Here is a 13340-nt window from a genome sequence, read left to right as displayed (position 1 = left end):
ATATGTGAGCATATGCATGGCCATGTGTGTGTGTGTGTGTGTGTGTGTGTGTGTGTGTGTGTGTGTGTGTGTGTGTGTGTGTGTGTGTGTGTGTGTGTCTGTGTGCGTGTGTGTGCAGGCATGTGTGCTGTGCGGTTGTCAGGGGGATGTTACTGGGCCTCTGTCCTGGCCCTGCACCTGTGGCCTCTCTCATTCCCCCGGCCTGACGCAATGCACTGCTACAGGACATGAGCTCATGCAGGAAACAGAGCCACACACACACATATGCACATATGCCAAAAGTGGAGCCGCCTGCCTCTTAAAGGGCCAGACACACACATTCCTTGACGCCCAGCAGTTAACCTAACTCACACACAGAAGCACAGAGAGCCTCTTTTTTGCTCCTGTTACACTAAGCGGGACCCAGACACTGTAGCCCAGATTCACCTCTGAAAGTCTATAGAGCGTCTGTTTGCCCTGCTAATGGTGGTGCAATGTTTTTTTTTTCTTCAGTCTTTGCAGAGTTCCGAGTGTGTTGTGTGACTGCTCTGAGGAAAACCATTAGTGTAACTAACCAGTTCTCTCCTTCTATTCTTTCTCTGCAGGAGGCTTTGCTGCTTTCTCCTCATGTTTCCCCGGCTTGTGTGAAGGGAAGCCGGCAACTGCTCTACCTATGAGCTTGTCCCAGCCCTGCTTGCCTGTGGCTAATGTAGGGCCCACTCGCATCCTGCCACACCTCTACCTGGGCTCACAGAAAGATGTCCTCAACAAGGTTAGTGTAGTTTTTAATATATAGCTATCATATAGAGTGTGTTTTCACTCATTTGATCACTGTCTTAAAGATGAATGACTTGGTATTGTAACCTGGTAACCAAAAAAAAAAAAACTTGAACTAATTTTATCTGTATCTTTGCAGGATCTGATGGCACAGAATGGTATCACCTATGTGCTGAATGCTAGCAACACCTGCCCCAAGCCAGATTTTATCAGCGAGAGCCACTTCATGCGCATCCCAGTTAATGACAACTACTGCGAGAAATTGCTTCCCTGGCTGGACAAAACTAATGAATTTATTGGTAAGAGGGGACTGAAGTTGAAGATGAGTTGTACAAAGCACAATAGCTGCTGAAGGAAGTGAGTTTAATTCAAGATATGTGTTAAAGAATGCAGTGCTAGCACACATCCACGCATTGTCACAGTTAATAAACATTTACCTGCAGAGCAGGTAACAATAGCATCAGGTACAACATATCCGCTCAGATGACCCTCTGGAATTCTTCCAGGAAATGTCAGTTTGCTTTCAATAGGCGTTGATTGTCTCCAGAGACAAACCTTGTCAGGGATCTGTGGTGTTGTGTGCATTTGTGTATAGTTGTGTGTATTCATACCTGTTTGTCCCCCCTCCAACAGACAAAGCTAAGGTGTCAAACTGCAGAGTCATTGTGCACTGCCTTGCTGGAATCTCACGTTCAGCAACGATTGCCATTGCATACATCATGAAGACAATGGGCTTGTCATCAGATGATGCCTACAGGTATGTTTGCTCTTCCTACCCAGCACCTTCTGAGCTAAGGTGTCAGCCCCAGTAAAAAAATAAATAAAAAACGCAAAAAAGCAACTCACTGTTGAAAGAAATGCTAGTCGAGAGCATGCACAAAAGGCTGTGCTTTGGACAACACTGGCAGAGGATTATGTATTGTGCATCAGCAGCGGCTTACACCCTATACCTCTTTCATCTAGGCCAATTCTGACTTGAGAAAAGTACCATAGTATGTTTAGGATTTCAGACATGGTTTAAATTACTATACCTGGCCACAGATGGAACTCAACACTATTTATAAGAGTGACCCATAAACTGATTTCCTGTAACTAATATTTTCTTACTTTTCTCCTCTTCACAGGTTTGTAAAGGACCGAAGACCGTCCATATCCCCCAACTTCAACTTCTTGGGTCAGCTGCTGGAGTTTGAGAAAGGCCTGCAATTACTCCAAGCTCTAACTTCAAGCTCTGATGAGAAGATCTCTGTAGGCAACACTAAACAAAATTCAGAGGTTAATGGGGTTAACACAGGTTTCGAGATAAATGGTCACCACAGCAACTACGACTCATCTGTGGCAGAGCCACAGATCCCACCAGAACCCAAGCTTCCGTCACCCACCTCCCTCCAGCAAGGCTTCAATGGCTTGCACCTCTCAGCAGAGAGGATCATGGACACTAACCGGCTCAAACGCTCCTTCTCTCTGGACATTAAGTCTGTGTACTCCCCTAATAGTCCCCACTGCCTCAGCATGGCACCAACACACTCTGAAGACGTCCCCAAGCTGTGCAAACTTGACAGCCCAGGAACAGGCACCTCTAATGGTGTGCAAACTTGACAGCCCAGGAACAGGCACCTCTAATGGTGTCTGCTCCCAGTCTCCCGTCCTAGACAGTCCTAGCTCCTCCGATTCCCCATTCCCCTCACCAGGCAGCGGGGGCAGCATCGGTGGTTTGGGGTTTGGAGGAAGTGAAGGAATCCATCGGTCTGGTTCTTCCTCTTCCAGACCCAGAAGAAAACCGAAGCACAGCTCTGGCAGTTCCCCAGTCCACTCCCAACCACACCACCCTCCACAGTCCCTCAGCTTGTCGCTGGACCATAAGAGCCCCAGCCTGGACGAGAACATAAAGGGCTCCCTGCTCCTGTCACTACCCTCTCTGCCCACTGTGGGGTCTGGGGCCATGTGGACCAAACACAGAGACACTGTCCAGGCCACCACTCCTGTCACTCCTGTCACCCCCACCAGAGATGCCCCCTGGCACTTCGGGGCAGGGGAGGGCGGTGAGGGTGGGATGGAGCTGGGGGGAGGAGGGGGAGAGAAGTCGTCGGTGAGGTTTGGGAGCAGCTCGGCGTATGTGGCGTTTGGGTGCAGCGAGGGTGTGCGGTTACGAGACAAATCTCAGAAGGAGAAGCCCTCAGCGCCACAGACACAGAGAGACCACCGGGACTCCAAATCGTCGTCCACAATTACCATGTCCAACAGTGCAAACAGCAGTGTTCCTGCATCAGAGAAGCAGTTCAAGCGGCGCAGCTGTCAGATGGAATTCGAGGAGGGCATCTCAGAGACGCGGTCCCGAGAAGAACTGGGAAAGATCGGGAAGCAGTCGAGCTTCTCTGGGAGCATGGAGATCATCGAGGTATCCTGACAGATAATGGACATGATCAGGACTGTCCCTTGGGGACAAAAATGGACCTGGTTAGAGGGAGTGCAAGAAGAGGATATATGAGGGTGATCTGAAGAGTTTTTTTGTCTTTGTTCCCCTCACAGACAGTGTTAAAGACTCCAACTGAGAAAATACCAAGCAGAGAGTTAAAGTGAAAAGGTTAGCAGGCATTCATACCTGGACAGACAGAGCCTGAGATGTGGTGCGGAGCAGACCATAAGCATCCTGAACGCTCACACAAATCTGAAGAAAGGTCTTGGGGAGGCTGGGGTAACTAGGGTGACGACTGTAGGTACTGAAACTCTTCATTTTTCTGAGCTCTGTCACGGATAAAAAGAAATGACCCAGGGTAAATGTTGCATCCTTTATATATAAACTACCCCTAATTTGACAGAGTTCGACACAAACTTCTTGCCTGTGGTCAAACGTAGTGTGCTTCAATGGGTGTATAGCTCGTGATTTGAACCAAGACCCCTGTTTCGTCCTGAAGCTTCACCCCAGTGTCCCAAAAACGTCAGAACCTCGCACGGCTACGTCCACCCCCTTTCCCAGTGGGTCTGCCTGCTACAGACTCTGTGTTAACAGCATCGACAACAATAACAGACACCTTAACGGCACAGTCACCTCACATCACCACAGCACAAGGCAGAGAGATCCCACTGATTCCCTCTCTCTATACCAAGGACTTCATAAGCGGTACTGCATCCAAAAACAGTGTAGGATCCTCAGCATTTTCGCTGCGTTGATAGAAAGACTTTGAGTTGAAGATGGGCAGTGCCCCCCCCCCCACTCCAATCCCGCCCTAAAGCACAGTGTGTATTTCCTGACTTTAGCTCCCTTGTTTCCAGTGTTAACAACCTGATGGGACTGAGGTTTCGGGATGGTGAAGAGGGTTCGCTTTATTGGCCCTTCAGCTCCTTTATAGACTTCCCCAAGCCCCCTCTTACTGCTCCACTTATGGTCACCACTGAGCATGCACCCAAAAGGCTGACAACTGAAAGACAAATACTATATATACAATATGAATATATATAGCAATTTTAATGGACTTCTAATGGACTTTTTTGTTCAGTTATAGTTTTAATTTATTGTATTGGTTCATTCTGGTAATGAGAAATAATATAATGTTTTGTGGATTTATTTCTTTTTTTTCTTTTGTTGAATTATCATTATTATTATTATTATTATTATTATTATTATTATTATTTGCTGTATGGTATTTATGAACACACACTCATGCAAATACACACATTCAACAAATTCAAGCAAGCAATGTGTGCTGTTCCTTCTTTGGGGAGAGTGATGTATGACTTTGAAATGCACTTTTCTGCTTTCTGGTAACCAAGGTCAATTACCATCCACACTCATGGCTGCACAATACTCCCAAAAGCCAAGTCTTGAGTTTTAACAGTACAAATATAGAGCCTCTGTTTGGTGTTGTTGGAGGATGGTACAGACATCCCTCTAATGAGATCTTTAAGAACAGATCTCTGTTTTGGCTCATCTGCAGTGTGTATTCATGGATTTATCACAATTGAAGGCTTAAGCATGAACTAAAGAGACTGTTTTGTCCGATTCTGTCCAGAGAAAGACAGAGTAGCCGAGCGCTCTAATCACTCATTTACAGTAAAAACATTTTCTTCCATTTTCATGAGAGCTTGCATAACAACAACTATATGCAAACAGACGCACGCTCTTTCACAAGTTTGAGATTCAAAAGAATCGCACCGAGTGTCCTCTCCGAGCCAGCACCAGTTTGTCATTATCATAGTGCGTCCCATCAAAGCTGAAACCAACACCCACACACACACCCTACACTGTATGCACTTACACATATATTCACACATGCAAAGCATAGGCCCTACACACACCCTTTTGTTCATTCTCAGGGGATCTTTCAGTGAGCCAAGCCCAGCACAGGGTACACAGCTGCTGGTACATCAGCACAATGCATGTCCGTCTTTTTATTGCTCTTATTTCTTATTTCCCAAAGCTTTGACAAAAACGGCATAGTAAAATTGAAATGAAAAAAAGTGGATCTTCACATCCTGACATGAAAAACATTGCTCTCCTGGTGCGAGATGGTTATTTATTTATAATGTAAAATGTGTTTTCCTTTGACCCTTGATTAGCCTTTCTCTCTGGCGAACTCTGACCTTTGACCTTGTGCTGCTGCAGCTACAGTAAGTTCAGATAGATTCCTATGTTCCCCCCTCGAGGCTCAAGCAACCTCTCCTCTCCCTCTTCAATATATTTTTAAGAAATGTTGTTAGAATTATTTATGACATGTAACAAAGATGATGCAGGCTGTCCCATTTGCTAAATCTGTTGTTATTGAATTATTATTATTATTATTATTATTATTATTATTATTATAATGTTGTGTAAATAGCAACACATCTAAGAATACTGATGAATTTAGATGAGTTTTTAAAAGAAAATCCTGATACCTTAGGCTGCTTGACGCAAAAATACCTCAGGTTCTATTGAAAGGCTTTTCCTTCCCCTGTACATGTTTTGTGAAAATGAGACAAAAATACAGACATGACAAAATACAAAACTCTTCTCTGCTTCTTCTTCTTCTTCTTGTGTGCTTGCATGAGGGGTAAACGGGGGGGGGAATTCCAGTGAAACAGATGCAAAACACCATAACAGCATGACGCCATCTCGAGTCCTGATATTGATTTTGTGTTTAACAAACTCCACTCTGACCACAAAACACAGCTTCATTGATTGTTTTTCTTTTCCACAGACAATGCCAACACCACATGCTTCCATATGCTGATGGTGAATTATTGAATAGAAAAGATTCATTCAAAATGACTTTCTAGAGACACAAGGCTTACCTAGATAATTATGAAACAAACTACTGCATATTATGTCATAGGACTGGAATCTTATCAGAAGTAGAAGTAATACTCGGGGTTCTTTACATTAGTAAAAGTTGTAACTCCACAATGTACAAATACTCTATCACAAGTAAGTGTCCCACTTTCAAAATGATACTGAAGTTAAGGTACAATTACTGTAGAAGCAAAGTATGATTCAATATGAAACCATAGCATGGCTCTGTCCAAAAGTGAAAGGTAAATCTAAATCCACCTACCAGCAGCTGTAAAGCTCACGAATGAACATGATGTCTCTTGTATTAAGTGACACAGGGTTAACTCACAGAGCTAGGCTAGCTGTTTTACACTAAGCTAACGTTAAGCTGCTAGCTGCATTAGCAGACATGTATTGATCTAATCAAATGGTTCATTTTCAAACCTTTTGTTATATAAAGTTATATATTATATATTTATATATATTTACATATTTACATATATTTTATCATTATTATTAATGATTTAACATTAATAATAATAAACATTTTAATGTTGCTCATTTTGACTGTGTTATGTTTTGGTTAGCGGTTATTACTTTATAAGCTCATCAGATGTTTTGTATGTAGATTCTCAATCAGCGAAGTAACTAGCTGTGAGCTAAAAAGTTAACCATATTTCCAACTGAAATAAAGTGGAGTGAAAGCTTTAAGTAGCAGAAAATTAGTTTAAAATCTCAAGTAAAAGTATAAGAACCTCAAAAATTGTACTTGCGTAAAAGAAGTAAGATAAGATAAGATAACATTTCAAAAATACGATTTAAAACAAATCACCAATACTCACAAAGACAGTATTGGCTCACTACTAGCTGAAAGAGGGAATATGCAGGGGAACTGCTGCTTTGTGACTGATCTGACACAGTCATCCAGAGGACAGACAGATGGCGAAGGCATAACTTCATAAGAGAGAGATATGCAAGACTATAGACGTGTATGTCTAAGAATAGTGAAACCACACCTCTAAGGCACATCCCCCTGTTGTTCCCTGTCTTCTCTCAGATTGACTCATTGTCTGCCATTATCCCCTCTGCTTCCTCTTCTCACTCCCAACACACACATACATGCACGCACTACAGGTTTGACTTCACCCCCCCCCCCCCCCCCCCCCCCCAACACACTCACTCACCCACTCCACCTCTTCCTTATCCGACTGTGTCTGTGGGCACAGGAGTGGGAGGGTGGCTGGTGAGGGTGCGGTGTTTGCCAATGATGTGATGTGTTTGAACAGTGCTTACCTCCAGGGGAAGAGAGAATGAGATGAGGTAGTGGTGTGTGTGTGTGTGTGTGTGTGTGTGTGTGTGTGTGTGTGTGTGTGTGTGTGTGTGTGTGTGTGTGTGTGTGTGTGTGTGTGTGTGTGTGTTGTGTGTCTGTGAGAAAGAGAAAGACAAAGAGAGGTATTTGCCCCCAGAGTACACAGCGTTACAAAAAACAGCGTTCAAATCCAGTGGGAGGCCAATTCATCGCATCCCCTCAATGGGGGCTTGACTACAAAGGGCAGTTTTGGTTTCATGATGTCATGGTGGAATTTCACCTTGTGCAATCAAACAACATCTCCCCCGCAAACAAAGCATCGCTCCCAAAGCCCCACCGTTTAGCACCATCTCTCCAGAACAACCAGTGTTTTGTTGTGGGACTGGCGAGTGGAGAAGGGAAGGAGGAGAAGCAAAGGAGATGGAGCAAAATCCTTTCAACACACACATACACATGCAAAACCAGATGGCCCTTGGACATTTTTCGGTGCGCACAATGCTGTCTTAATGAGCGTTTCACTGAGTCCAATAGGAGACAGGCAGAGGTAATGGCATTACCAGCATCTCCAGCTGAGTCCCACTGCTTTTCCATTTGTGTGTGTGTGACTTTTATTTCATGGTCATCATGGGAATTCCGCTTTCACTCTCTCTAACATGAGCGGTGTTCCTTGCATGTTGGTGTGTGTATTTATCACCTGGATCATAACAGATAATCCTTTCACAATGTGCTACCTCTGAGTGCGTGTGTGTGTGTGTGTGTTTGTTTTTCAAGGTGCCCTAAGCTCGTATTAATGGATCTGCATCTCGGGTAACCTGCTGCCTCTCCTCTGCTGTGCTGAAGTCTGCAGTTCTATGCAGGTTTTCTGCTGCCAGTGTACTGTACTGCTTTCTGAAATAGCTTCATGAAGTTATTTATCAGTCCTTTTTTTGTCTTCTCAGCTTGCATCTTACATCTGAGTTGGCTTGAGGGCCTCCTAAACCTATTTAAAATACAGATTGCTCCTTTTATTTCCTCTTGAGCAGCTTTAAGTTTGTTCAAATCATCTAATCTGCACTATATTGTTCCAACTCTTCACTGGAGCTTTATGTTTTGCACTTTTTTCATAAATATCCTAAATAACCAAAGACTTTGTGTTGAATCTGGCTGCACTGTTTGACCTCAATCTACAAAACTCTATAAAACATTTCACTAGAATTGAAAATATAGACATTCTGATTTGAACAATATTTGGCTGCCCGACATGAGTGCAAAGCAGTTTCCATTGAATTATGTTCACCATGTGTCCAATCATAGTCAGAGAAAAAAGGCCAGACAGTCAGTACAGAAAGAGTAAATGTTTTGGTGCATGGGTATGAGTGTACATGAGTGAAGATGAATGTGTGATGCAAATATAGATTGGTAACAAATAAAAAACAAACTTACCATAAAATTACTTATAATGAATAGATTCTACAAGTTAGCATGCGTCATCTGGTGAATGCACACCACAAACTGGGTGCTGGTCATAGCATTGACATATTTATTATTGAAGAGAGGATGACACTAAGCTCAAAGGATTTTATTATATTGCATTTTATTTATTTAATACATATTGATACATTAAAATAATTGGAGCTTAGTGTGGTTATCCTCTCTTCGAAGTAGATTCCTTGACTCTCTGGATCTCTACTGGAGGAAAGAACACTGTGCCTCAAAAAGATATCTGGTATTTTTATGATGAGGGGACTGTGCTCCAGAATCTCCAATTTTTTTCGAGTTTAGGGGGAGATCTGGTGACTGTGAAGGCCAAAGCATATGATTCACATCATTTTCATACCCATTAAATCATGCAGTAAGTTGTGATTGTTCTCATTTATTCTGGATTTTTCTTCAATTTGTCACTGGTGTGTATGTGCATGAATCCTGTTGGCTGCTTGTCTGTGTGTGTGTGTATATAAATCTGGCATGCATGAATTATGAATGCCTTCCTAAGTGCACTTGCATGTTTGTGTTTCTATGTCGATACAAGCTGTTTACATGTACTCATACTGTATATGAGGCTTTGTGTACATGACTCTTCATGTTTTTTCATTAGCAACAATTAGTAAAGTGTTAAGTGAAAAGCTCATTAAATTGAACTAAATGTCTGTTGCATTTGTACTGTATGTGCATGAGTGTGTGTTGCGTGTGTGTGAGTGTGTATCCTCCCTCTCACACCGGCTGATGGGTACCAGACGTATCCATGCTGAGGGGCTGCCTGGCGCCTTCTCCCAGGCCTTCTATATGGAAACAGTTAGGAACTGTTACGTCAGCAGGCTACGGCACACTCCGCTTTTCCACTCGCACACATGCGCCTGCACCACATACACACACACACACACACACACATACACAGTGCACTTAATATTTTCACCGAACATGCCTACTCTCTCTTCCTCTTTTCCCCTCTTCTGTGTTGCTCCCTTTTGCACACATTAATCTCATACACACACTCATTACAATCTGCTTGAAAGTTGCGTCAGCGCAGCATTCCACACTTTTCCATGCGTCACCAAGGATGACTGACTCCAAACAGCATTTCTTGCCCTTTTTTTCCATGGAAAACTCTTGTCCTTATATAACCCAGAGTCTGGAAGCCTGCTTGTCCTACTATTTCTCTCTGCCTGTCTGTATCCCTCTCTTTAACCTTTCTCTCATCCCTATCCATCTCTCACGCAAGGAGGCAAAAAGTTGAATGCTGTGGGCAGCCTGTGTTAGTTCCCTCTGCATAGTGCCAGGCCTGCAAGAGCCTTGGTACGAACATACAGTATGTGTCCAATATCCCCCTCCTGCTGCTGCTCTTGTGCAGTCATAAGCACATTCATGAGTCCGTCTTCATTTCAGCACGAATTAAAACTCACCACAATCAAATGAGCTAAATAGATGAACGTAGGGAGATCATTAGTGCATTTTCTGCAGCGGGCAGGAGTGTGTGTGTGTGTGTGTGTGTGTGTGTGTGTGTGTGTGTGTGTGTGTGTGTGTGTGTGTGTGTGTGTGTGTGTGTGTGTGTGTGTGTGTGTGTGTGTGTATGGCCTATGGCAGGAAAGAATCTCTGGTTGGCTGTGAGCCTCACCAGGCCTCAGGTAATCCAGTTTAATGCAGTTAGCGTTGTCATGGCCACCTGTGTATTACACACTGCAGCGTTACAGCAAGACTAGAGGGGGTGTCTAGACTGGCAAATCACTGGGAAACAAAGAAAGGCTGTGTGGGGGGCTCACCGAGCTGTCTGGAGTCTTTGCTATGAACAATAACAAAAGTGCTCACAGAAATGGGTCAATCACACCGGCACTGTTAACATAATTTCCATCTATAATGATGATGGAGTGTGTTAGAATGATGAGAGGAGTTTAATTTGTGCTCACAGCACCAACAGACCGCAGACAGTCATTCTGATTCCTCAGGCAGGTGTTGTCTAACTGACTGCTGCCACCTACTGCTGGCTCCCAGTCAAGCTCGGCATCTCTGGTTTGTCCCCTGACAGGAAGGTGAGAGGCGATCGATACTTTTGTTCCACGAGTCAAGCCAGCAGCAGATTGAATGTGCATCAACCCATCAGTCTTCGGATTTCGCTTATAGCATCTGTTTTCAGGACTGAAACTTAATGAATGAACTCAGAAAAAGAGAGAGAAAGTGTCTGTGTTTTCTCTGTCAGTTTGTGTGCCTCTGTGTTCATGCATGTGTTTACATGTAAGCTCTCTTCACTGACACTGTGTGTGTGCATGTGTGTGTGTGTGTGTGTGTGTGTGTGTGTATGTATGTATGTTCAAAATGCTGACTAAAGCAGCTGGTGGTGCTGACATCTGTCTCTGTCTTTCTAATGATTGAACAAACTCCCTCTCACTCTTTCTTTCTCTCTCCCGGCATCAGCTCCATCAGCACTCTCTGCCCAGGTCAAAACCCCATCAATGCATCAACACACACACACACACACACACACACACACACACACACACACACACACACACACACACACACACACACACACACACACACACACACACTCTCTCTCTTTCTCTCTCTGTGCCTGCTACTGTAGTCAGCAACACACACAGCACATAGCAGCACATATCCCATATCTCAGCGTCTGCACCTCCAAAACCACATCCCGGCGGACCACCACAGAAGAAGACAGTGCTTCGGGTGGATGTGACACTGCTGACACAAGGTCAGACACTGCCTCATCTCTCTGAATGAGCAAAGCCATTATGAATGGTAGACTGCCACAATCACAGGTCTGATGTTGACACATACGTCTTAAAAGTTTTCCCCCCAGGATACAACAGTACAGAGTTTTTGACCCAACTGGCTGAAGAACAAGACAATTAAGCACGATAAGTGTTCTGAAAAGTTTACAGCTATCACATTAACGCCTGTTATTTTGACTGAATCTGTATAGGTTTTTCATCAGAATGGTCATGGTTAAATAACTGGGAGGAGATTTTTCCATAATTAAAGGTAATCAAGAATGGTCTAAAAATGTGTATTTTGTTGCTGAAACTGACATCGACTATAATATGCCTGGATCATTTCAACACAAATTCATGGACATGTTGAATAGAGAATCAAATCCACAGGAGTTTTGTCAGTAGATTTTTACACAGCACAAAGGGATCAGGTGTAAAACTTACTAACTGTAAACTGTAATTTTCCCCAAAAGTTTCTCAGGTCAGAATGGGCATCTGACAATGTAAAGGTGAAAGGCACTTTTCATCTTAAATGGAAACCAAATAAAATTCAACATAAAAGAAGGCTTCAACAACATTTTGTATTAACATTTTAACTATTACTGTTACATTGTCATGTTTGATTACTATTAAAGTATATTTATTTTTGTATTGATTAAAACATGTAGTCTACCTACCTAATGTCCATATTTCATACTTAATCTGAATAATATATTATGTAAAACCTTTACCCTAAAAACTTTTTATAGGGGATTTCTTTATTTTTGCTGGAACATATGACTTTTTATATATTTTGAAGTTGCTATAATCAATATTTAACTGCAATATTAACAATGAATCAAATAAGTATGTGTGAGTTAAAGTTGTTCCTCATAGTGACAAACCCAAAGAGACTTATCACCTGACTGCAGTTTCCCATCAACTCTTCAGGGCGTTTTAGCTTCTTTCAGCTCATTTTTGGTTTTACAGTTCACAGCTTTATTGTTTCTGTTCACTCTCAACACTCTCATAGCATCATTTCCAGACACAGACAGGTGTTTTCAGAGAAAAAGCTCTTTAAAAAATCCTGCTGCAAGAGGAGAGTGAATACTAGACATTCATCAGGTTGCCAAAAGCACGTCTCCAAATAAATGCTTATGTTGCTCTGTATCTGCTGCATGTGTAAATTAACTAGCTTAGTTTGCAAACAAGTTCATCATATCAGCTTAAAAACTGATTATGCAAGTGTTGTGTTTGCATCTTGTTTCTATAATACAGATTTAAAGTTCTACACAGACGACAAAGCTCAAGAAAAAAGATCTCTGAGGACATGCACTTTTTTTTGGGCTAAATAAAGAAAGGTGTTTTATATAGGCAGTTTTTTTTACAGTATGCAGCAATAGTAAAATGTAAACACATATGTGAGTCTTTAGAAGTGGACACAAAATATATTTCAACTGCAAACAATTATCCATAATTGAGCCTGTTGTTTGTGGAGGTTTGGTTTAACAAGTACACAGACTTGATGACTTACTGTAGGTTGCTAAAACAAAGGCTGAATCTCTCAAACACAGCAGACAGCTTGCTGCTGACACACATTGTCTGTGGCTGCTGCTCTGTTATCATTTCTCCTCTCCCTGTCCATGACCTCAGAGCCACATGCAAGCTATTTCTGTTGAGTTGCTTCTGGCTGAAAATGACTTCATGTCTGATTTGCTTGAAACAGAGAGATGGGGGGGGGGGGGGGTTGAATTTTTGGAGTTAGTTGAGTTTCGATGCACCGGAGGCGAGACTGTGCAGCAAGTGCTCCACCTCTCCTCTTGCTTCACTTTTAGAAAAAACCCAA

The 13340-nt window shown here is 42.8% G+C and overlaps 1 protein-coding gene across 1 annotated transcript in view; it reads left to right on the top strand.

The window, feature by feature from the left end:
* dusp8a (dual specificity phosphatase 8a) overlaps positions 1-3248 on the top strand; it is a 43679-nt gene extending 40431 nt beyond the window's left edge. Inside the window, exons 4-8 of the mRNA XM_062421310.1 lie at positions 585-751; positions 896-1055; positions 1390-1513; positions 1881-2329; positions 2370-3248. Of these exons, the coding sequence (XP_062277294.1) occupies positions 585-751; positions 896-1055; positions 1390-1513; positions 1881-2329; positions 2370-3163 (1694 nt within the window). The 3' untranslated portion in view covers positions 3164-3248. The remainder of the gene's footprint in view (positions 1-584; positions 752-895; positions 1056-1389; positions 1514-1880; positions 2330-2369) is intronic.
* Positions 3249-13340: the final 10092 nt, after the last annotated feature.

This window comes from Scomber scombrus, chromosome 6 (assembly GCF_963691925.1).
Source record: "Scomber scombrus chromosome 6, fScoSco1.1, whole genome shotgun sequence".
NCBI lineage: Eukaryota > Metazoa > Chordata > Actinopteri > Scombriformes > Scombridae > Scomber > Scomber scombrus.
This window is presented reverse-complemented; position numbering and strand designations above follow the sequence as displayed.